At 39.0% G+C, this 24,428-nt stretch overlaps 3 protein-coding genes across 4 annotated transcripts; 2 read left to right on the top strand and 1 right to left on the bottom strand.

The window, feature by feature from the left end:
• Positions 1-5,269: 5,269 nt before the first annotated feature.
• LOC4328526 (pyrophosphate-energized vacuolar membrane proton pump) lies at positions 5,270-10,968 on the top strand. Its single transcript, XM_015770127.3, has 8 exons — positions 5,270-5,786; positions 7,888-8,462; positions 8,604-8,983; positions 9,069-9,155; positions 9,240-9,570; positions 9,831-10,241; positions 10,320-10,379; positions 10,466-10,968. The coding sequence occupies exons 1-8, from the start codon at positions 5,525-5,527 to the stop codon at positions 10,670-10,672; spliced, it is 2,313 nt and encodes a 770-aa protein (XP_015625613.1). The 5' UTR covers positions 5,270-5,524; the 3' UTR covers positions 10,673-10,968.
• A 301-nt stretch (positions 10,969-11,269) lies between these two features.
• On the bottom strand, positions 11,270-14,267 carry LOC4328525 (uncharacterized). Its single transcript, XM_015770129.3, has 3 exons — positions 14,126-14,267; positions 12,088-12,149; positions 11,270-11,955 (listed from the first exon to the last, which is right to left on the bottom strand). The coding sequence occupies exons 1-3, from the start codon at positions 14,213-14,215 to the stop codon at positions 11,592-11,594; spliced, it is 516 nt and encodes a 171-aa protein (XP_015625615.1). The 5' UTR covers positions 14,216-14,267; the 3' UTR covers positions 11,270-11,591.
• Positions 14,268-15,206: 939 nt separating this feature from the next.
• On the top strand, positions 15,207-23,416 carry LOC4328524 (protein S-acyltransferase 24). Of its 2 annotated transcripts, none has more exons than XM_015771577.3 (13): positions 15,207-15,610; positions 16,429-16,569; positions 17,442-17,554; positions 17,696-17,775; positions 17,930-18,093; positions 18,684-18,822; positions 18,909-19,008; positions 19,534-19,591; positions 19,741-19,818; positions 19,897-19,995; positions 20,265-20,343; positions 20,424-20,572; positions 22,524-23,416. In XM_015771577.3, exons 1-13 carry the CDS (start codon positions 15,311-15,313, stop codon positions 22,986-22,988), a joined length of 1,965 nt encoding a protein of 654 aa, XP_015627063.1. In that variant the 5' UTR covers positions 15,207-15,310; the 3' UTR covers positions 22,989-23,416. The 2 variants fall into 2 exon arrangements, with proteins under 2 accessions (XP_015627063.1, XP_015627064.1); XM_015771578.3 differs by having other exon boundaries at positions 16,382-16,569.
• The last annotated feature ends 1,012 nt before the right edge of the window (positions 23,417-24,428 follow it).

Below are 24,428 nucleotides of genomic sequence, written 5' to 3'. Positions count from 1 at the left end.
GAACGAAACTGTTCCTATCATTATCCTTATTTCACGTACTGTTCTCAAATGCGCAACTACAAAAGTATCCCACTTAAAAGGCAAACAGATGCGTCTAAAGGACACGTTTTAAGTCTTACCTGGATTATCCATTTATTCTTCTACCTAAAAGTTGATGATTTCTTCATGAGATTTAAGGCAAATATATGAATTATGTCCACTTCATTTTTTTATTGGCTCAATTCTGTCAATTTTCGATAAACAATGAACAAACATTTTGTGCGAATATAGCCAACGTGTCAGCCCATCAGTCCTTTTCATGCTGTGTAAAGTGATTCTTACACACGCGGCTGTGTTTAGTTCCTTCCAAAGTTAGAAGTTTGGGTTGAAATTGGTACGATGTGACTGAAAAGTTATGTGTGTATGACAAATTGATGTGATGGAAAAAGTTAAAAGTTTGAATCTAAAGTTTGGATCTAAACACAGCCGAAAAAGTAAAAGGGAATAAAGGCAACTAGAGATATATGCTTAGTTAAATATATCTTTTTGGTGCCTGGATTCCTTGTTTGGTACACGATGACTCATCATTATATTTAGCTTAACTAAATAACAATCAAAACCTAATAGGAGAATCTTGTTTGTCGATCGTAATGTTTATCTTGAAACTTGATTAAAAACATAACTTAGGTGTAATGTTAGAGTCTCCAGATCCTTTTTGTCCATGCCATGAGTCTAAAACAAATTGAAGTTTTCAAAGAAACATCACTTGGCCCTTTTAACTCCCTTTAATTTGCCATCATAACATTAATTAGTTTGTTAATTTTTTGTGCAATTGTAAGAGGATGTTTGGTTGCCAGCCATAGTTTACCACGTCTAAGGTTAGACAGATTTGATCATATTGGTAGTTGTTTGGTTGTAGTCACAATTGTGGCAAAATTCTTTTCCAATAAATTGAGTCCACATGTCATTAACTTAGGGAAGTGTGACATGATTCTCTTAGACTTGCTAAGGTGTGGTTAACAATTTGATCGCCTAACTTAAGCAAGTGTGATAGTATTTATTGACAAATGGTGGTAAAATATGGCTAAGAACCAAACACACCTTAAATTTCAATGAGTTTAAATATAGTTAAAGACGTTAAGTACAATTAATAGGGCAAGTTATAGTCAGAACAAACTCAAAAACGGTAATTTAAGAACATAGAAGCAAGGACTCCTGGTTGCTGAAAATGATCCTTGCTTTGTTACGTGAATACTCCATCAGTATATATATGACACTATCAACTTTATTTGGTTAAAATTTTTAAACTTTAATCATCATTTTATTTTGATTAACAATTTATTGTTTGGAATTGTTCTTCTGCTTAATTAACCTAGATGACAGGTAAATGAATGGTGACGACAATAGCCTTCAACATTTCAGGGTGACTATACTTTTTAGTCATAGACAATTATAGTGCTTATATATGGAAGATTTATCTCTGTTCTTGAGGAGATACCGTGAGTACCGTGCAGGGGGAACAGTTAAAAAAACTAGATGAATATGATTTGTGATTATTATTATATTCGATGATACAAATGAATGAGTTAACCATTACAAAGGTGAAAAATTGTTTCAAAAGGGTATTGTAAAAAAAAATAGTATACAAAGTAGCTCGTCCGAGAAGCACTTAAGCCTTATAAACCCTAAAGAACAAACTTGAATACTAGCACTAAACTACAAATTTACAAAACCAACACTGTTCCTTTACAGCTGGGAGCTAGCTAGAAGCAATGCCTGGTCTCAACCATAGGAGAACCTATGTGTGTCCTGCAATGGCCTGAAAGAGATAAGGGGACCAATAGCACAGTGCATGCATGCAAATGAAATATAATGCAATGCAGGCAATCAGGAAGGTACCATCCATCCATCCATCTGAAAACGATGAGAAACCTGACTCCAAATTCACAGAACCACACGTAGAAAGATCTGCATAATTAAGCAAGCAGGCATGCAAGATGTTTTTCTACTATTTGTGTTTTGAATTATTGTGGCCTGAGTTTCCATGGCATCATCCCCTCTTATCCATCCAAGATCACATTGTATGGCGCTTGGCGTTTTTCGCCGATCGATCTCTTAATTCTCTGCATCCTGATCTTTTCCCTTCTCAGATTGGAGGTTGGTAGTTTCAGACAATGGTAGTATGATTGATTGGGACAATCATCTGTTCAATGGTCCTAGCTGAACTTCTTGTTCAGATGAAGCTATTAGGGCACCCATAATAGTTATCTATAGGCTCTCTACAAGAAATCCATGTCAGCATATTTTTCTACATGGAAGATATTAAATGAAGAGAGAGAGAGCAAAGCTATCTACTAAGTTAGAGATAGTCTATAGAGAAAAACGAGGCAATGCATGAGAGAGCTATAGATACCCATGTAGATATACTATTGAGGCGGTTTACTATTAATCTAGTCTATTGCTGAGATGTACATGTTTTATAGATAGCACCTTACTTTACCATTGCGGGTGCTCTTAAGCTAGAAGATTTGTGATTTTTTGTGCAGTTCAATGGCGTTCAATTCAAGCTATGTATTATTGTAGCCAGCGAGGAATTTTACGCATTTCGAAAAGTTCATCTCATCGGAATCTGTATATGTGCCCTTTTCCATGTTGGAATATGTTCTTGGCAAGACGAGAATATTGAAAAGGTGAAGCTCACTGGGTTGTTAAGAACCTAAGCTAGCTAAGGTTAATCATTGTGGCAGGGAGAAGAAGACAAAGCGACCAGTTGAGCTGTGGTTGTCAGCTACTATTGTTCCTTCAGAGAATTCAGAGTTCAGGCATGCTGTTCTTGATGATTAATTTCAGGCATGGAATGATGGAAATCTAATTTACTCATGTGAAGTAACAGTGCAGTTATGACCGAACTTCAGAAACTAAATTGTCTGGTCTAGATATATAAGTATACATGGTGGATTTTGTGATGATAATGTGATGCAATTGTTGTTTCATTTAATTTGGTATTCCCAGGTTGTAATTTACTAGTTGATTTTATATTTGTAGCAGTGACACTACGAATCTACAGAATTTACATGTCACTTTCAAATTCTTATACAAGTCTCTGAATCTCTCTCTTTTTTTTTTGTATAAAAAGGATCACTGTCAGGAAGACTGGAAGAGTATCTTACCTACCATTGCATTAGGAGCATCAAGAAAACTGAAAAGACATCGTATTGTACAAAAATAACAATGGAATAATTCATACCAAACCTGTGTGATCATATCGAAAAGAAATCTTATTATACAAATAATAATAATGGAAGAATTCATACTCAATTTGTGTGATCATATCATATATACTATGTACGTTTAAGCTTAGTAGACTTCAGTGATTAATTGATGATCTGTACGATAAATTTCGTCTAAAATCTACCTAATTGGCAGTACTGTTGAAATTTAGTGACGATTACGGCAAAAAAAAAATCATCAATACACGAGAAATGGATGAAATTACTGCATAACAAACTCGTCTGTTTTTTTTTGGAACAACCAAATTAGACAGGTCATCTCATTGGCGAAAAGCTTAAGAACACAAACAACCGGAGTCTCATCGGTTGCCCATATTCCCTAATAAGCCAGAATAAAAATTAATTTACAGGGAAAACTTTTACATATTTGTTTATAGCGACTTAAAAGCCAACGCTAAAAAGAAATTACGTTGAAAATATCCTAAAATCAAGTTTAAAATCAAATTTAAAAAAAAATAAATTTTAGCTTTTGTTTTGACTTATTAGGACAACTGATGCGGCTCGTGGTGATTTTTTCTGGTGTGGTTGGTGTGGAGAAATCACTTCGCAGAGACAACCACCTCGCTTTTGACATGATCAATCGATGATTTGCTGATGAAACAGTGCTGGTTTTTTTCCCCCGAAAGGTGATGGTTACCGTTGCAATTGTAGAGTAGAGATGGATACATAGCCACATGGCGTGGACAACGATTCTTCGCGTGATATAAACCGCAAACTGTCGATATCACTCCATGGTCCCTTCCATGGTGAATGTGATGTCGCTGCCATAGTCGATCTATTTTTCTCTGGAAAATCTGAGTATTATTGTTACAAATGAAAGTTTTTATTTTAAAAATAAAAGTGTTTTATATCTTCGGCTTTTTAAGTATGCTTTATAGTCTAATTAATCGATTTGGAAAAATCCAAAAAATATCATTAACAAGATCCGATTTTTAAAAAATTGTCATCGATGAGTATAAATTTTATGAAATCCATTGTACTGTCCTAGAAATGCCACGGTGTTATGGTTCCATTAGCAACCTCTGTTAAGTGCTATAGGATAAACAATGCATTTAATGGTACGAGATAGATGGAACCCTAATGGTGATGGTATTTTGAAACAAAATCGCTTGTACAATGATATTTTATGAAACTTGCACCCGTCGATGGTATTTCTTGAATTTGGGTGTTTGTCAATGACATTTTTTGGATTTTCTCGATTGATTTTGTGACAACATGTTCTTTTTAGCTAACAGATAACAAATAACCACGAACATATTTTTTAACGAATGTGATGATGTTTTTTTTAAGAAAAACTTTCTTTATCAATATTTCTTCATAAACTCTTTGATTCGATCTTTTGATTTTTCTAATATTTAACTATTTATTTGCGCCATCAAGTAATTTTCATAACATAGTTTCATCCTTCGGCATTTCAGAACACAACTTGAGTTGTTCTGATATCTTGTTTTTATCAAAAACCTTGCTTTAAATACTTTCTCCATCCTGAATATAGTAATTTCTGGCATCCAAAATTTATATAAAAAAAGTATAACAACTTATATACCAACTCTCTCATCTTAACCCACCACATCCATCTCTCATTAATTTATCTACATGCTTTATTGTCTCAGCTGATCACAACCATAACTGATTTAGTTTCACCTTTCTCTACAATCTCAACGAAAACTCTAAAAATATCTTCTCTGTCCCAAAATAGTATAGACATGCCCCACAATCAGGTTCGTAGTATTATTTTGCGTCTAATCTAACACTATATCAATATTGTTATATTTTAAGACGGAAGAATACCTATATTTTATAATGGAGAGATACATTATATTTTACAGCCTAACAAAACTAAAAAAAACAACTTGATTTGTTGCAATAAAAAATTCTACTGTAATTTTTACAATATATTGTTAGGATAAAAAAAACCATTTTGCAATAAATCCACTTTTTTGATAAAAACCAAAGGATGTCATGTCAGTTAAAGCTGAATTAGTAATTTTCTGCTGCTTACAACAGCTCAAGCCACCAAGAAAATCCCCAAAATACCCTCCCTCTCCCTCTCCCTCTCACGCAGCTCGCTGCCTCACTCTGCTGCGTACTCCTCTTGCTCCGCTCGGCGCCTCTCCTCTCCTCGCGTCCCCTCTCCTCCATTCTCATCCACCTCCTCTCTCTCTCTCTCTCTCTCTCTCTCTCTCTCTCTCTCTCTCTCTCTCTGCGATCCGAGGCGCGAATTGTGAGGAGAGGGGGGGAGCTTAGCTGCGGAGATGGCGGCGGCGGCGATACTGCCGGAGCTGGCGGCGCAGGTGGTGATCCCGGTGGCAGCGGCGGTGGGGATCGCGTTCGCGGTGCTGCAGTGGGCGCTCGTCTCCAAGGTGAAGCTCACGGCGGAGCCGCGGCGCGGGGAGGCGGGGGGCGCCGCCGGGGGGAAGAGCGGGCCGAGCGACTACCTCATCGAGGAGGAGGAGGGGCTCAACGACCACAACGTCGTCTCCAAGTGCGCCGAGATCCAGACCGCCATCTCCGAAGGTGAGCAGAGCAACCCTCTCTCTCTCTCTCTCTCTCTCTCTCTCTCTCTCTGTAGCTCAGCTCGTACGCGTTCGTGTTCTTCAGCATCGATCGGTAGATCTTGTCGTTAGGGTTGAGTAGTCGTCGAGTTCGCTTGGTACATGATCGGATTTTTACGTGGTTTGCGTGTGTTTTCTTTTTTTTTTTGAGCGCGAATTGATGTTCTTCATCCGGGACTCCGGGGGTGATGTTTAGGGGCAAATCAAACGCGGGAATTCACACCTTCTCTTTTCCTGGGCGGAATTTGATTATCGCTTACTTGCAAAGCGATGAATTCAAGTTAAAAAAAAACAGTGGGGATGCGATTATTTTGTTTTGTTCGATGGCATGAGCTCTTCCTGTGCTTGATGGTTGATACTAGTATTCTACTCCCAATAGTCTAGTATATACCAGCTTACTTTTGTGTTAAAGAAATGAGGTTTTAATTGGAATAATTTTGACGGAAGATTTCAGTCATTTTCTTAAGTTGTTGACGTGTAGTAGAGAGTATTTGCTTCGTGTGTTCGTGGTCAATATTACACTATATTATTCCACATTGGTTGGACCTAAACAACGCATTAAACTATTTGCTGTTGGCTGTTGCTACTTTACCCGGCAGTGATTATAATAACTTTCACTTTAGCATGCTCTCAGAGTTGATAGCTAGTAGTACTAGTAATCCATCACATGTTCATATATCTAAATTAAGTACTCCACTTAATTATTATCTTCTTGAAATTACATTATGGGACTGTGGGGTTCTTGGTCAAACTGGTGGTAAGGTGGTTGTGATGTGGGGTAAGAGATGAAAGGGGATAAGTTCTTGCAGTCTGAGGAAGCCCAGAAGTGTGGGGTCAGAGATGAAATGAAAAGATAAGTTCGTGCAGCACGTGGTCACCATTCCTCAGGCTGCAGATTCTGATAAGATAACAAGCAGCCGGTCAAGAATCTATTTATCTCTTGGGATCCACATTTGCGTTTCCATAGTAATTTCAACGAGCTCACCAGAATATTTGGCATGATGTGAGTGTGGTTCATTTAGTGATCCATGTAGACACTCCACAAGGTTGTTGCATTATGGAAGATACCTGCTAGTAAAATAGTTTGGCTTGTGTCCCCAGTTAAAAAGAAAAAAAAACTTAGCTTGTGGGTGTCAGCAACTCAGTACCATACCAAAATTATTTGTTAGTGTCTTAGTGATATCTGTTTGTTGGAAGATAGTATGTTAGTATTAGCTTTCATTAAATCACTATGAAAATAACTACAAAGACGTGTCAGATGCTGTCTCTGGAAATATCTTGGCGCACAGGCTGTGCTGGCTTTGTTGTGATGTTCTACATGGAAGTGACTAGGAGTACTTGGTTAGATGGAGTTTCCCTGCATTAGTGGCAGGCATATGATTCCCCGCAAAAAAAAAAAGGTGGCAGGCATATGATTGGTTTTACAGGACTTGCCAAATAGTTTAGCATTTTCATCGCGTCCTTTGCTTGGAGCTCCTTTCAATAGGCTGAGCCAGAGTTTTGTCTCTGCAGTTGTTAGTTTTGACGGTTGTAAGTTCAGTGGATTATATCCGGTTGGTTGTTGTTGCAGTGCCAGTTGGCTGAATTATTGAATACCTCTCTAGATCTACTAGATTTTAGTGGATAGGTTTTGATTGGTTCTCATTTAACCAATCGATTCATCTTTTTAGATGACCTTCTTTGTTACCATTCGTCTGTAGTTCAGGGTTGTCATTGGTTTGATGTAGACACACGCCTATGATGCTATTCTGACTTTGACAGCACCAAAAGTGGGAAATCGAAACTGAGTAATGCAAAAACTTATTCTAACCTTTTGGATGAACTAGTACCATTTACCTTGATATAAAACAGTATGTTTGTATAGAATTTGTTGACCATGCTCTTTGCGATTTGGGCCTACTTGTTTGTGGGTGTCACAAAACTTTCATTAGCAAACATAAGTGGTGATATACTGATATTATTCTTATGTGACATTTGTTCATTTCTCGCATTTACTTTGCAATCATGGATACAACCTGAACTAAACTCACCTTCCATCTTTTTTTTCTTTTTTTTGTTAATAGGAGCGACATCTTTCCTTTTCACTGAGTACAAGTATGTCGGATTATTCATGAGCATCTTCGCAGTTCTTATTTTCCTCTTCCTTGGGTCTGTTGAGGGCTTCAGCACGAAGAGCCAGCCTTGCCACTACAGCAAGGACAAGACTTGCAAGCCTGCCCTTGCAAATGCTATCTTTAGCACTATAGCTTTTGTGCTTGGTGCAGTTACCTCTCTGGTATCTGGTTTTCTTGGAATGAAGATTGCAACTTATGCAAATGCTCGGACGACTCTGGAGGCCAGGAAGGGTGTTGGAAAGGCTTTTATCACTGCTTTCCGGTCTGGTGCCGTTATGGGTTTCCTGCTTGCTGCAAGCGGTCTCTTGGTCCTTTACATTGCAATTAATTTGTTTGGAATTTATTATGGTGATGACTGGGAAGGCCTTTTTGAAGCTATTACTGGTTATGGACTTGGTGGTTCTTCTATGGCTCTTTTCGGCCGTGTAGGTGGTGGTATTTATACAAAAGCTGCTGATGTTGGTGCTGACCTTGTTGGGAAGGTGGAAAGAAATATTCCTGAGGACGATCCCAGAAACCCAGCTGTAAGAATCTTTCACTTGAATTCTAAAGATTCCCATAAATATACTGTTAGGAAAATCTCACTTTACCAAAACTGCAAAGTGGCTAATCTTCTCTCTGGTCAAACCATCATGGTATAAGAATGACTTTTGTTCTGCTTGCAGGTCATTGCAGACAATGTTGGTGACAATGTTGGAGATATTGCTGGAATGGGATCAGATCTTTTTGGTTCTTATGCTGAATCATCGTGTGCTGCACTTGTTGTGGCATCAATCTCTTCTTTTGGAATCAACCATGAATTTACTCCCATGGTGTACCCTCTTCTTGTCAGCTCTGTGGGAATTATAGCGTGTCTCATAACCACCTTGTTTGCAACTGATTTCTTTGAGATAAAGGCTGTGAGTGAAATAGAGCCAGCTCTCAAGAAACAGCTTATAATTTCCACTGCTTTTATGACTGTTGGCATTGCCCTTGTCAGTTGGTTGGGCCTTCCTTACACCTTCACCATCTTTAACTTTGGTGCCCAGAAGACAGTGCAAAGCTGGTACGGTGTTTTTACATTCATCATTGGGCTATATAATTAACTTTATGATTCATCCTCATTCTGCTGTTAATTTATCACTTATCAGGCAATTATTCTTGTGTGTGGCGGTTGGTCTTTGGGCTGGTCTAATCATTGGATTTGTTACCGAGTATTACACCAGCAACGCATATAGGTATTTACGATTTGCTCATTTATGTGGTGATTATTTTTATGTTTATTCTTCACCTTTTGACATCTCTGTTGTTTACCCTTTCAGCCCTGTACAAGATGTTGCTGATTCTTGCAGAACTGGAGCTGCCACTAATGTCATTTTTGGGCTTGCTTTGGGTTACAAATCAGTCATCATCCCTATTTTTGCTATTGCTTTCAGCATTTTCCTCAGCTTCAGCCTTGCTGCCATGTATGGTGTTGCTGTGGCTGCTCTTGGAATGCTGAGCACAATTGCCACAGGTCTTGCTATCGACGCCTATGGTCCCATCAGTGACAATGCTGGAGGAATTGCTGAAATGGCCGGCATGAGCCACAGAATTCGGGAGAGAACTGATGCTCTGGATGCTGCCGGAAACACAACTGCCGCAATTGGAAAGGTACATATCTGCCTACCCATCCCATTCTTAATTTCCAGGTCTTGCACCGAACTTAGTCAATTCTTCCTGATGATCTCCATGCATAACTGTAGCATAGGTTCACATTTAGTTGAAATTTATACCAAGGTTTTTATCCCTCAAGATGTCGATCATGCCTAGAAAGTGGTTGTTTCTAATTATGATGATGATGTTATACCACTTCAGTATGGTAAGCTTCCTTGATTAAAAGAAAAGTTTATATCGTAATTTTGTATTTGCAGGGTTTTGCCATCGGCTCTGCAGCCTTGGTGTCACTTGCACTTTTTGGTGCCTTTGTGAGCCGTGCGGCTATCTCTACGGTTGATGTTCTGACACCAAAAGTGTTCATTGGGCTTATTGTTGGTGCTATGCTCCCATACTGGTTCTCAGCAATGACTATGAAGAGTGTAGGCAGCGCGGCGCTAAAGATGGTGGAGGAAGTCCGCAGGCAGTTCAACACCATCCCTGGACTCATGGAGGGCACAACTAAGCCTGACTATGCAACTTGTGTCAAGATCTCCACTGATGCATCCATCAAGGAGATGATCCCTCCTGGTGCTCTTGTTATGCTCACCCCACTTATCGTCGGAATTCTGTTCGGCGTCGAGACCCTCTCTGGAGTCCTTGCTGGTGCTCTCGTCTCTGGTGTTCAGGTTGGTAACCATTCTGAATTCTAGGATTACAATTGCATCCAATGGTCCGTGCTCCTTATCCGTTTCACCTTCTCTCAGATTGCCATCTCCGCATCAAACACTGGCGGTGCTTGGGACAATGCAAAGAAATACATTGAGGTACAATATCTACCAGTATCCATTTCCTTTTCTTTTGGGTTCAATCCTGCATGTTACCTTAACTTTCTTTTCATTGTTCTGCATAGGCTGGAGCTTCAGAGCATGCCAGGACCCTTGGTCCCAAAGGTTCCGATCCCCACAAGGCGGCCGTCATCGGTGACACCATCGGAGACCCTCTCAAGGACACTTCAGGACCCTCTCTCAACATCCTCATCAAGCTCATGGCGGTCGAATCCCTCGTTTTCGCCCCCTTCTTCGCCACCCACGGTGGTATCCTCTTCAAGTTGTTCTAAACCGGCGACGTTGGGTGTAACAAAGGCCATAGTTTTGTTGGGGATGAGCAAAATATGTAGACTATTTTGTCATGATTTGCTCCTTGAGTTGATGACTCCATTGTCTACTTGATTTCCCATTTTTGTTCTAGTTCCAGGTTCCAACCTTGTGTTTTGATCCCAGAATTTTCTCTGGTCCTCTTTAGCTTTTGTCTCCAGCTGCATAAGTCATCCTGTGGCACAGTGAACAAGGAGCATTGGAAAATTTGCCATTTTCTAGCGATAAAATGATGAGGATGATGATGATGATTGATGTCGATGATATTGTCTTTTTTTTAAAAAAAAAATCTTCTAATTTTGCAGCAATGGGTATTGATTGACGTGAAGCATCCAAATTGTTGCGCTGTTACAAGGTTCTCCCCACTCATTCTCTCAATGCTTTCCTAAATGTAATTTTTCTTTTTATATCCACAAAATTTTTCTCCTTTTCTTCCCTATTTATTCTTGACAAATAAATGGCACATCTTATAAATTAAATACTATTCTTACAAATGAATTGACTTTTGAACACAAAACCCATTCATAGTGGCAACCCAATTAATCCATTCGAGCACGAGGAACACAAGAACGAGGCTGTCTTACTTGCATTGCTGCATTATTACGTACATCCATTCATGTCTAATGTCTGGAGGGTACAACAACAATGTAAAAAGGGCTAAGCAAACACAAATCGGTAGCAAATCAGAAGAGAGACATGATAAAAAAGAATCTTTTAAATAGTACATGCACAACTAAGTGTTCTTTTTTCCTGTTCTCAAACTAGGCTATGGCTGACGACCGAGCTAAAACCCCTACCTGCTAACCAGTAACCAGTGAACCACTAAGCACAGGATGAACAGAGCCACGTTCTTGCTTGTAAGGTAGGGCTGTTACTCATTGATCATTTCCTCTTTTTGGCAGGTGGTTGCGGGACGTCATCGTCGTCATCCTCTTCCTCTTCTTCCTCCTCATCCTCATCGTCATCCTCGCCCTCGCCCTCACCCTCATCATCGTCCCCGTCCTCATCCTCGTCATCGTCATCTTCTCCACCATCGTCGTCATCACTCCCTCCTTCACCATTGGCTTCAGGGTCCCCGTCCTCGTCCTCATCATTCCCTTCCTCTTCCGAGGCATCTTCATCACCAGCATCATCGTCGCCTTGATTTTCAGCATCCTCGTCATCTCCCTCCTCATCGTTATCATCATCAGACTCACCATCATCCTTGTTCTCAGGAACCGTTTCAGTTTTGCTTTTGCTGAGAATCCTTTAGGAGAAGGGTCAAAAACAAACCTCAGCTTTGAGATGAGATATTAATATGTCTACAGTCATGGATAGAATACATGTATTCAACACTAATGAATTCAGAACTGCAGTTGCAAAGGGGTATAAGACATACCTATTAATCAAATCCCGGTCTCCACCAGATGTAATGAAGATTTCGTTTTGCAATGACAACATCTGGATACCATAGCAAAAAAGAAAAGGAAGGGGTTAAAGCTGATGATGGAGGATTGGTGTATAGCAGAGTTGCTCATCAGACCAAAGCAGAGGTTTTTCCCAAGGGTAATTATTATATTACACAAGTAGCAAACATTAAAATGAAAGATACTACGTGGATAAACAATTCCTTTTTGGAATGAAAATGACAAGGCTATATAGAGAATATTTTAACTTCAATATGGTGTTCATTCCAGTTTAGCTCCAAGAATGGAGTATCTTAATACAAGGCCATTCTGGTGTGTCGTCCAGGCACAAATATAAGGAGAAAAACACAAAACACTAGCTTACAATGCATTTAGTGCCAAACTCTGAAACTCTTGCAACAAACTTACACATCAATAGCTCTAACACAATACATTTGTAATTTTGTATGTGAATAGTCAGACAAAACTCGGTCTAATCCACATCCCCTAGCCATAAAATTATCCTACAGCAATAGCTAATGTTACTCCTTATATGGGTACTAATTTCATTTACATTTACCGAATAGAACATATGACTGACATAGTAGACAGTGGTAATATGGAAAGGCCATAGGGCGCATGACAGGCCATTGTTGCCATGCGGGGGGCTGCTAAATGCACCAAACAGTGAAATCATTAGAAACATGGAAACCACTTGAATATCCCAGTTAAAGAATTATACAAGGCAATCTCTCCGTTCCACAAAGACTTTAATCCAGCAATTATAGGGCAAATTAGAAGTGTGGTGAAAAGGCCAAGGTGCCCCTCATTAATAATCACGGTTGCAATTTCTATGCTCCAATTAAATGTACATTGGGAGTAGGTATAACTCAGAAGTTAGAAATAAAATCTTTGTGGGACAAATGGAAGCCTATTTGGGATGGAGGGAGTTTATATAGTGATGGATGATTGGTCATAAAACAAAGAACATAGCAGCCAATACAGTACAATAGAGTAAACACACTTTACTTGCTGGTCTGAAACACCAGTTCACCTGGTTTTCTCTTCAGTTAAGGAGAAAAACAATCCCAGTAATACCTTGCAGAAGACACTATTGGCACAGAAACCATGTAAATACATGTATACATCATGCACTTTTAGGCCTTATTCTGGACAACACTCGAAATATAAAGGTTCCTAACAAGCACGAAATTTCTGGACCATAGGTTTTCAGTGAATGGTGCTCTGAACATAGACATGATAAATCCAGCAAGGGCACGCACAACATCAATGAGACCCCCATGAACCACCAAGTAATTTACTATCATATAACAATAGAGCACCAGATGCGGAAACTTCTCCAAATTCCTCTGTGCACATTACGTTATCCTATTCGTAAGAACAGTACACAAAAGTAACTCCTTAATCCTAGATACTTCCTCCGTTTCACAATGTAAGTCATTCTAGCATTTTCTACATTCATATTAATGTTAATGAATCTAGATAGATATATATGTCTAGATTCATTAACATCAATATGAATGTGGGAAATGCTAGAATGACTTACATTGTGAAACGGAGGGAGTACAACACAATGCAACATAAGCAAACTGAAAAGGGCGAATTAAATCTCTATGAACAAACTGCCAAGAATTCCCCCTAGTGCCCCTAGTCGTGAGTTAATTGACTCCTTAATCCTACAAATAGCACAATGCAACACAATAAAATCTGGAAAGTATGAACCGAATTCCAAATTCCCCACCAACAACTACCAACAATTTCTCTAGCAAGCTAAATCTACCCATCAAGTTAAACACTTCAACTCAACAGATAACCTCAAATTTGTGTCACCACAGTGCGTGAAAGAGATCCAACACAGAGAATATGGCTTAATTTCTCGAAAAAGAAAATAAATAAATTGGATCAGCAACTAGACGACAAACCGAAAAAAAGGGAGTTCCAAAAGTCGGGATGGATCTCCAATCTACGGCGGCTCAGGCTGCCAGGTACAGCGAAGGAAGAGAAGAATACCTTGGGGTCGAGCTGGGACGGGGTCCAGCGGAAGGCGGCGCCCGCCTCGGCGACGGAGAGGAACCGATGGGAGGCGACCGCGGCAGCCATGGCGTTGGGGTGGGGAGGAGGAGGAGAGAGAGGAAGGGTGAGCAGGATCGATGAGATGAGAGCCAATCCAGTGAGGGGTTTTTTTTTTTTTCGCCCAGAGCAGCAGCTGTCCTGTGCTGCGACAGATCAGGCCGTTTGGAAGGCCCAAGATGGCCCATTTGCGTATATGGGCCGGCATTTCAGCAACAGGCTTTTACCATCGGATAAAGTCCACTTGGCTCCCTTTAGGCCGAATATAATTCGTACCCCTCTAAAAAAACATCGGATAGGACGACTCTCGAACTATTGAAACCAGTGTGATTTGACTTTCCTAGCAGTTTTGAAGGACGGTTTTGCTAATGTGGCGTTGACATGGCGGTGTTGACCTGGTGTTCATCCCATGCGATACTTATGTGGCATTAGAATTTAAAAAAATATATGTGAGACACATCTATCATTCATACACAAAAATATATCGTAGGCCCCACATGTCATTCTCTATCTCAAACCCTTCTTCCTCCTCCCTCTATGAACTTTCTGACTATAAAATCACAAGGAAGTATTTTCATTAACTTTTTCAATTATAATGTATTATAACGATTTTAATATTTTAATTTATTGCTCATCTTCTTAATAACTGTTGTATTATTGAGAAAACGTCTTTACCTGTTGTAATGCTCATACTTTTTTTTCTAAGTTAATTGTGATAAGTGTATAAATAAATGATTATAAAACTTCAACAATATAGTAGAATTACAACCTTATTTATGAGAGGAGTAACTTAAATATGACTGAACAAAAGCTACATTCGTGGTAACTTTCCGAACCGAGTAAAGCAAAGGAAATCTGAAAAAAAAAACAAAAAAGGCGTTGCCAAGAAGGAATCATCAATCGCCATTTCGGCATCTCGTTCTTCCTTGAACCCGCTTGTTCGTTTCCCACGTCTCCCTCTTGCGGTATTGGCCGTCTTCCTCCGCCCAAACAACAAAACAGAAAAAAAAAAGAAAAACCCAGTCAAAACGCCCCCGAGAAGAGGAGACCGTCGCTAAGCCAAAGCCAAGCCACGCGCGACCCAATCCCCCGATCCCTCCTCCCCCTCCCTCCCTCCCTCCCTCCATGGCGTCGGAGATCGAGGTGCTCGAGGACACCACCGCCGCCGCCGCCGCCCCGGCCGCCACCATCGGAGGCGGAGAGGTCGCGGGCGCGGGCGCGGGGGAGGAGGGGGAGGCGGCGGCGGATGCGGAGGCGCTCAAGGACGACGTGTACACGGGCGCGGCGTACGGGGACCTCGAGAAGCTGCACCGCCTCGTGGAGCGGGAGGGCCGGCCGGTGACGGAGCCCGACGCCCTCGGCTACCACGCGCTCCAGTGGGCCGCCCTCAACAACCGCGTCGCCGCCGCCCAGTACATCCTCGAGGTATGATCCATCGCCGTCGCCCAATCCAATCCGCCCCCCGAGCTTGGGTAATGCTAGTGTGTCCTCGAGCTTGCGCGTTTAGGAATTCGGTTTTCCTGCCCTTTCCCCGATCAGCAACGGAGCTCCCCGGTGATGTGTTGTTTGAGGTGCAGACGAAGTGTAGCTCCTGCTGGGAATGCGCTGTGGGGGATGGGCACGAGTTGTTTAGTTGTTGTTGCGAATCTCGTTTGGTTTTTTGGTTGGATCGATGAGGAGAGATTTTGGTTCATGTGGCTTGTAATGACAGGAAGGTATTTCGCTTTTGCTCTGAGGGTAGCGGTTTTGAGCTTAGTTTTGGTATGTTTGTGTTTATGTGTTGGATGGATGTTAATGCTATGTTGGTTGAATGGTGGCTGTTGGATAGGTCTAGGCAGGGCCAATCTGCAGCTCCTTTAGTGTTAGGAAACCCTGTGGAACTTGCCTCTTGCCATATCTTACCAAGCGAGCAAGCATTTCCAAGAATTTCGCTGAACCATAAATGGGATCATAGGAAGTTTGTTCAGTTAAATGTCATGTCCAGCTGTTTAGACAATGAAGCCAACCCCTTTGAAACCTTGCTTGGATTGATTTGAGTATGCCTATGCTGACTGGTCTATCCCAGTCAACATGTTATGCATTGTGTCTTTTAAGGCCATTGGTTTCACGGTTTTATGTTGAACAGTGTAGTTATATAGTACTTCTTGAGTTGCATGGTTTTCTTTGCTGCTCTATAGTATGTCCTATCCTTTTCAGTTGTTTGCTTTGGTGGGATGACGGTTCTCAGCTTGTTGTCTGGACAGCATGGAGCAGATGTAAATGCTATAGACCATACAGGGCAAACAGCACTCCACTGGAGTGCGGTACGTGGTCATATTCAAGTTGCAGAACTACTTCTGAAAGAAGGAGCTAAGGTGGATGCCGCTGATTTATATGGATATCAGGTTTGTCTTTGACTTATCTATTGCATCCATGGTTCCTTAACACATATATATTCTCTTTCTGTTGTCTAATGTATTTTGATTAATTCACCTGGTGACCAACTGTTTCTTACTCAAGTTATGTTGCAATGTCTCTATAATGATTATGTGGTACATAATAGTTTACCATTGCTTTGCTGTATAATCCCTATATCAGTCACTAAGATGCTTCAAATTGTAATTTCATACACATTGATGCTAGGTTGTATGGCTTCCTGCAAGATAATGAAATCTTTTCTCTCGTCAGATACCATAAAACTATTACTTCCTCTAGTACCCCAAAAGCATGTTGTTCTAGTAAGTGGCAAAGAGATTAGGAATTTGTAACATTGCCATTTTTGGCCTTTATAATAAATTTAATTACTTCTATCTCTACCATAATAATGGTTAGGTTGTTAGGATGGGATTAAAATGCACAAGTATTTTACTTCTGTAATCAGATCCTATATTTTATCTTTTAATTCTTTTAGCATACAGTCATTTTGTTTTTGAGTTTGAGTGATCTGCAGGGTTTATTACCGCCTTAAGCTAGTCGCCAGGGTTGTCAACAAGGTACTAAGTGAAGTAGGCTATAGACAAAACAGAGTCATTACAAGGATAGGTTTCGAAAAAAAAAATTTGGCATATTCACTTTGATTCGGAATTAGGTCTTTAATTGAAATGTCAGTCTGTATTTTTTTCCTACATATGCAGATTAGTTCAACAATAAAGTAAGATATCTGCAGTAGATAAATTCCCGGTTTGATCTTAAAAGTTGGGCAGAAAAAGTCAAGAGTCAGTCAGTTACCTTGTATTTGAAGTATTTCTGACGGAATCCATCTGTTGTTATACCACAGACTACACATGTTGCAGCACAGTATGGTCAAACATCATATCTTTATCATATTGTTGCAAAATGGAATGCTGATCCTGATGTCCCTGATAATGATGGAAGAAGTCCTCTCCACTGGTTTGTACCTTTCCCCTGTACATTTTTTTTCAAAGTTCAAACACAAGCCTTGTGGTATTCTTTATTTTTGTCACTTAATGTGTTGTCTAACATGGCTTCATGGTGCCCCTATTGATGATTCAATATTGTTCACATTTCCAGGGCTGCTTATAAAGGATTTGCAGATTCTGTACGCCTCCTTTTGTTTTTGGGTGCATATAGGGGGCGGCAAGATAAAGAAGGCACGTGTTTAGTTAGTTTTTCTAGCTCTTCCTAAACCCTATCTTTATACTGATCATGACAATCTAACCTACAACAAGCATTTAAGCACGCTTCCCCTGCATTAGTTTTGTTGGATATCAAATATTCATTTCCAGCTCAAATGCTTTTCATTAGGTTGCACTCCTTTGCATTGGGCTGCTATCCGCGGGAATTTGGAGTCATGCACTGTGCTGGTTCAGGCTGGTAAAAAGGAGGATCTTATGGTGCAAGACAATACCGGCTTAACTCCAGCCCAACTTGCTGCTGATAAAAATCATCGGCAAGTTGCCTTTTTCCTTGTGAGTGCTATGAATATTCACCATTTTTTGTTTATCATACATGAGAATCCTTCTAGCTTCCCAAGAGTATCCTTTTAGCTTCCCAAGATTCCATCATACCGTAAATGTTGCCATCTGATTGGGAATTTAATAGTTCTGTTAATATGCTTTTTGGCTGCTTTTCCATTTGTGCCACCTATTTTTGGCTTGTTCTTCATTGACAATTATTTTTTATACCTAATACGTAGTAGTAAGCATTACTCTCATGATGAATGGATGTGCTCCACGGCCCTGCTATTTCCCAATAGACTCTGTATATTGCCTGCCACAGTGCCACTTACCGTTAATTCTTTTACTATATGAATTAAAATGTTTTCTTAAAATAATATGCATTGTTAATAACATGGAGGTAACAAAGTAAAAGTTTTTGGATAATCACTAGCATTTGTGGATTGTGAATGCTCTTGTACTTGTTCTGGATATTCTTTTAACTATTCCCCAGTATAGATTATCTTGCTTAAAGGTATAAAACATTTATCGTTAGCCTCAGCATGTAATTTATTCCTGGCAAATGCTAAGGATTGATTTGATGATTTGATTGTTCTATGCAGGGGAATGCTAGAAGAGTACATGAGAGAGGATGTGGTGGGAACAGTTATTTTGGGAAACTATCAAAATTAGGACTCGCCCCTCTTCTTTGGTGTATTATTATTGGCTTAATTTATATATATGTATATTCAGTTATCTCAGGTACATTACTGATATAATGTCTTTTCAGAAATTTTGATCTTTCATACTGTGGTTGTGGATTACTGAATTTGTTTCCTTCTATTCAGGACAATATAGCAGTAATATGACATTACTATTTGGGTTATTTTCATGGTTGGGAATTTTCCTTGCTACTGCCGGATTGGTTATGTTCTATAAGTGTAGCAGGTAAACATTCGATTATATTGTACCAATATTCCAAAAACTGGAGGAAACATATAGACAGATCCATGTCAATTGTGCCTCTTTAGACAGCTCTTTTCTTAAGGGCCTTTTTAACAAATTAATCTCACTTTGCAGAAACTAATATTTTCTTCATTTGCATCTAGTCGTTCCTTAGAAGGGTTTTTTAACATATTAATCTCACCTTGCAGAAAGTAATCTTTCTTTGTTTGCATGTAGCCTGGAAGTACAAGGTCACTTTCTTTATTTTTAAAGAAAACTGTGATTTCTTTGCTGGAACAGAGCAATTTGGCTATTTATCAATTAATACCACGTTTTAGTGTGCTGTCCTGAAACATTGAGGATCTTGTTATTTTGCCTACACTCTTTAATGCATTATGTTCTGGCCTTGCACATCTATATAAAATTGTAACATGCCCACCACATACTACTTTTATTTCACATTAAAGATATTTGATTCAATCATTTAAAAATTTGTTTGAAGAATGGCCATACTATTTTGTTATGCAGAAAAGATCCTGGCTACATTGACAAGAATACAAGAGATGCCCAAAATCAAAGAGATGATGTAAGCTTGAAAGATTTAGAGAGCCAATGTGGCTTCCTGTTAATCTGCCAAATCTCATGTTCAATTATTAGATTGCCACCTTCAAAAAGTTGAAATACTAGTATTAGTACATAATATGCAATATTAATTTTGAGTTTTTGTGCCTCTAGGAACCTTTGTTGAAGAGGGGTCTAGACAACCCTGAACTTCTGGCTGGCAATTGGTCTCAGCTATGTATAACCTGCAAAGTGAGTTATTTCCATTCAAAGTGAGTTTCTCCATATATTTAACTTTTACTTAAAAACCTGATTCATCTATATCAATAGATTGTTAGGCCTGTACGCTCAAAACATTGCTCTACATGCGATCGCTGTGTTGAGCAATTTGACCATCACTGCCCTTGGGTGTCTAATTGCATTGGAAAGGTACTAAATTCACCCTCTTCTTTGTTGAGTTTTCTTATTTGTAGTCAAATATCTTAATTCAGAATTAGGAAGTTGCCTGTTTCAGCCAATTGGCAATTCATGAATAGAAACCTGATGTCTGCAGTCTGCACCCAAGCAGAGGCGAAAAACAAGATAAAACTGTTCAGCCGCTAGTCAATGATTTGCCTTTTGTTTTGCTATTCCCTTTTGATTACTTATGGAGAATTGTTTTGTCTAAGATTCTAACCTACAATTATTTGTGAGTGCAGAAGAACAAATGGGAATTTTTTATGTTCCTGATCCTAGAAGTTTCTGCAATGATTATTACTGGTGTGACGGCCGTCATAAGTATGTTCACATCTTTCTTTAAAACCTTTACAGTTTGTAGTATGGAAGATTTCTTAATCTTTATCCCTTTTCCTTTGCAGGAGTAGTAGGAGACCCAGATTCTCCTGCATCATTTGGTGGATGGCTTAATTATTCAGCCACTAACCATCCTTGGGTGGTGTCTTTTGTTGTGATGGATCTCTTTCTTTTCTTTGGCGTTATAACTCTAACTGTAGTTCAAGCATCACAGGTATGAACCAAGTTGGTATTTGCCTCCCTTTTACCTGTCATTATACTATTTGAGGTCTGACACCCAGATTGAATCAGTATGTACACAACCCATATATGTAACTTTGTAACTTAATAACCCATATATATACTTGCCTTTAGCTTGCTGTTGCATTGCTCTTTTGGCAGTGCATGGATGAATTATTCAATGAAAACCATTACTCATCAAAAGCAGTATTTGGTCATTTCCATTCACACTGATGTATAATTCCCTTATCATTTACATTTGCAATCTCTGATCAAAATCCACCTAATGACACCATGCTTCCATTTTTTGTTTTACTCATTTCTATGTCAATATATTTGGGTGTGAACTGCCAGCCAACCTGCATTTCTTTTGTCTAGTATATGACTTCAACACAAATCCAATGTGTTAACGGCCCTGTTAATATGTACACACACTTTTAGAGATCGCTCTTGCTACTTGTGGCATGATTCTTCATGCAATCATTGGTCCTATCTATTATATTCTTAAAACAGACTTGAAAGGAGCTACCACGTTCATTGTGGATGCTAGAAATTCCCACATTAATCGGAGAAAAAGAAAAGAAGAGTTCGAGTAGAAATACATTTAGAAATAAGTGAAATAAAAAATTATTGAAAGAAGAGTCCATGTAGAACACAACTAGAGTTCGAAATTTTTAAAAAATAAAAAAATAAATAACGAAATTAGAAAAATAAAAAATAAGAGTTCAAGTAAGAATACAATTTACAAACAACCGAAATTGGTAATAAAAAAAAATATTGAAAGAATAGTCCATGTAGAACACAATACGAGATTAACTAAAATTTGAAATAAAAATAAAATAAATTCCGAAATTAGGAAAAAAAAAATAAGAGTTCAGATAGGAATACAATTTATAAATAACCAAAATCGGATTAAAAAATAAAGACTATCGAAAGAAGAGACTATCTAGAACACAACACGAGATTAATTAAAATCCAGAATAAAAAATAAAATCAGTAGTAATACAATTTATAAACAACAAAATATCAGGACGGAAAATATGGAAGTTTGTTTAGAAATAGTCCATCTAGAACACAACGATAACAAATGGCGATAAAAAGGGGAGAAACAACAGGCCCGTAAAGGAGTAGGGTGGTGGCTGTTTATGGGACATCTAAAAACTATAAACAAAACCCCAAATAGAATCCCAATGACGATTAAGAGGAGGGACGACGGGTAGGCCGTTAAGCAGCATGGCCATGACGGTTAGCGGGACTTCTAGAAAGTAAAAAATAAACCCCAATGTTAATCATGCTCGTTTTTTAAAATCTCAATGATAATAAAGAGGGGAGGCTGCAAGCGGGTCGTAGAGAAGTATAATGGCGGAGCCGCTGACGGTTTGGCGGGACTTCTAGAAAGTAAAAAAAATGAACCCCAACGACAATTATGTTTTGTTTTTTAAATCCCAATGATGAAGTGAGGAGGCAGCGGGCGGGCCGTAGAGGAGTACAATAGCGGCGTTTGACAGGGCTTCTAAAAGTTGTAAAATGAAAGCCAATGAGACAATGAACTCTAAAACTACAATGTCCAATTTTTAAAGATTCCAAGAAGGATGAGTAGAAGTCATAGTAGATCAAGCAAACAAATAAATGGGTGACAAAGGAGTAAGGGGTAGCGATTGGCGTGACTTAAAAACTACAAAATTAGAAACTCGGAGATGATAAGGCAATGAGATAGCTATTTAACAAAATTTTAAGTAAAATCATATGTAAAAATAGATAATTTTGTATGAGTGCCATTGAGCTAGTTGTGTTTATAATAGAAAATGATTGGGCTTCTGTTTGTCCCATTGAGCTATACTGCAAATGTTTTTTTCTCAGTCCTTGCAATTATCATTCCCTGCTTATATTTGGGCTCTATTTTTAAATTACATTGTCAATCATTTATTTCTTCTTATCCCTTGCAGATATCCAGGAATTTAACAACAAATGAGATGGCAAATGCCATGAGGTATAGTTATCTCAGAGGCCCAGGTGGCCGATTCAGAAATCCATTTGACCATGGGGTGCGTAAAAACTGTTCTGACTTCTTGCTGAAAGGGTACAATGAGGATATTGAGAGGGTAGAACAGACATTACAACCTGATGAGGAATTGGGAATGATTCAAATGACAAGAAGTGCAGTCTCACAGAATGGCGAGAGCATGTCACTTCATGCTAATGGCACAGACCATGGTTGTGCTGATCCACAAGGGAACTCAAAATCCCATCGTCACTCGCACGGTTCATCACAATGTTGCAGTCACAGTAAGAGACCTGACAAGACCCCCTTGGGGCTAGGATTGGGCCTTGGTCGTAACAACCCATCTAGCCGCTACACACGTTCACTTCCTTCCATTCATTCGGAGAGTAGTGCTTATTTGCCCTTGTGATTCTTTTGGAGAAGGCGAGCTAGATCGTATTTCAACTTGTAGGTGTTTATTGCACAACCACAGCTTTCTTTTGGCTATTTCTTCCTGCAGTATTTGTCGCTTGGATCTGGTCTCATCGACATTGCCAGGGTGTGGTATATTTGGAGGCCCAATCAACCGACTACTGAAATTGAGAATATGAAGGAGATGCAAGTTTTATGAAGGCTTCATGAACATCCTTAGCCTCTCAGGAACACCAGCGAATGTCTGTCTAGGCGTAGCAATATTTTTTGTGCAAAAGTGCATCTTTGTACAATGTCTCAACATTTTGTATGTACAAGAGGGTTAGCTGTCCAGATACTATGATGTTTTCAAGTACAGCTGTATATTGGAAGAACTGTAAATTTATATAGCGAAACCAAATGCTGGCAAATGTTTGTTTCTCTCCATTTTAATTTTGGCAACATTAGAGTATAGTCTTGGAGGACTTGCATTGTCAGCTTGATCACAACTTGTCTTTCAAACGTAACTTAGCTATGACCGTATGGATAATTTCGAAGTTTTCGAATGCTTTAACTTTCAGTTCCAAAAAGAAAAAAAAAGCATCCGATATGATGGATCATGATTGTGATTTGTAGTCACATTGTCCAACTGTGTTATCGAGTTGATTATATGGGGATAAATAAACTTAGCAAATAAATAACTTTAATCAAGTGGTGTAAGTAGAATAAAGGTTTTTATTTTGAGCAAAGATATTTTTTAAGCGTGAAACAAATAATCTATTTCAGACCGGTGAATAAGCTGGAAAAAAACATGGCCTTAGTTGCGTCTCTCTGAAATTGCGGCCAAAATTTAAAATTTAATAGAACAATACATTTTTTTGAAACAAAAAGGACATTTTTTACTTGAATCGAACTATTGCTTATGGAACTCATACAAAATTTATGTGGAATGTTTGCTTAGTGCATGATCTCAGCGCCCGTAACTCGTTCAGAAAAACAAAGGGGACCAAAATACAAGTCATAATAACTCATAAGATCAAATGGCTCCGATCGTTCGAGGGCATTGCCTTCTCTTCGGCTTTGTGTTCAGTACATTATCAAAATCGACTGTATCAAATTTTAGTACTATCAAATGATTCTTTTATTGAAAGTACTGTCAAATGTTAATCTTAGTTTTCGTAATGTTTAGGTTTTAGTAATGTTTAGGGTTTATTCACTTTGTAGCTATTTTTAACCCTTCTAAAATTTATTAGTGTCAAATTTTGGTATATTTTAACATTACCAAATCTTGGCAGCGTTGTATGCTTTTAGTTTAAAGCTTTATTAAAATTTGATAAACTTTTAAGAGTGAAAACTTTTAGAATTGGCAAAGTTTAATAAGGTGACATTGGCAAGTATATATGTTTGGTTTGTTGCCTTATTAAATTTTGGTAATATTAAAAGTCTCATCGGTTGCCTG

The sequence above is a fragment of the Oryza sativa genome, chromosome 2 (genome assembly GCF_034140825.1).
Source record: "Oryza sativa Japonica Group chromosome 2, ASM3414082v1".
NCBI lineage: Eukaryota > Viridiplantae > Streptophyta > Magnoliopsida > Poales > Poaceae > Oryza > Oryza sativa.
This window is presented reverse-complemented; position numbering and strand designations above follow the sequence as displayed.

What these genes read in the sequence shown, in the direction of transcription:
- LOC4328526 (XM_015770127.3), top strand. Translation starts at nt 5,525, where the DNA reads ATGGCGGCGGCGGCGATACTGCCGGAGCTGGCGGCGCAGGTGGTGATC. An exon ending in ACGATCCCAGAAACCCAGCT is followed by an intron (nt 8,463 to 8,603) that starts GTAAGAATCTTT and finishes TTCTGCTTGCAG; the next exon opens with GTCATTGCAGACAATGTTGG. An exon ending in ATGCAAAGAAATACATTGAG is followed by an intron (nt 10,380 to 10,465) that starts GTACAATATCTA and finishes TGTTCTGCATAG; the next exon opens with GCTGGAGCTTCAGAGCATGC.
- LOC4328524 (XM_015771577.3), top strand. Translation starts at nt 15,311, where the DNA reads ATGGCGTCGGAGATCGAGGTGCTCGAGGACACCACCGCCGCCGCCGCC. An exon ending in GGAAGAAGTCCTCTCCACTG is followed by an intron (nt 17,555 to 17,695) that starts GTTTGTACCTTT and finishes TCACATTTCCAG; the next exon opens with GGCTGCTTATAAAGGATTTG. An exon ending in AGCTATGTATAACCTGCAAA is followed by an intron (nt 19,819 to 19,896) that starts GTGAGTTATTTC and finishes CTATATCAATAG; the next exon opens with ATTGTTAGGCCTGTACGCTC.
- LOC4328525 (XM_015770129.3), bottom strand. Translation starts at nt 14,215, where the DNA reads ATGGCTGCCGCGGTCGCCTCCCATCGGTTCCTCTCCGTCGCCGAGGCG. An exon ending in CGTCCCAGCTCGACCCCAAG is followed by an intron (nt 12,150 to 14,125) that starts GTATTCTTCTCT and finishes TATGGTATCCAG; the next exon opens with ATGTTGTCATTGCAAAACGA. An exon ending in GACCGGGATTTGATTAATAG is followed by an intron (nt 11,956 to 12,087) that starts GTATGTCTTATA and finishes CTTCTCCTAAAG; the next exon opens with GATTCTCAGCAAAAGCAAAA.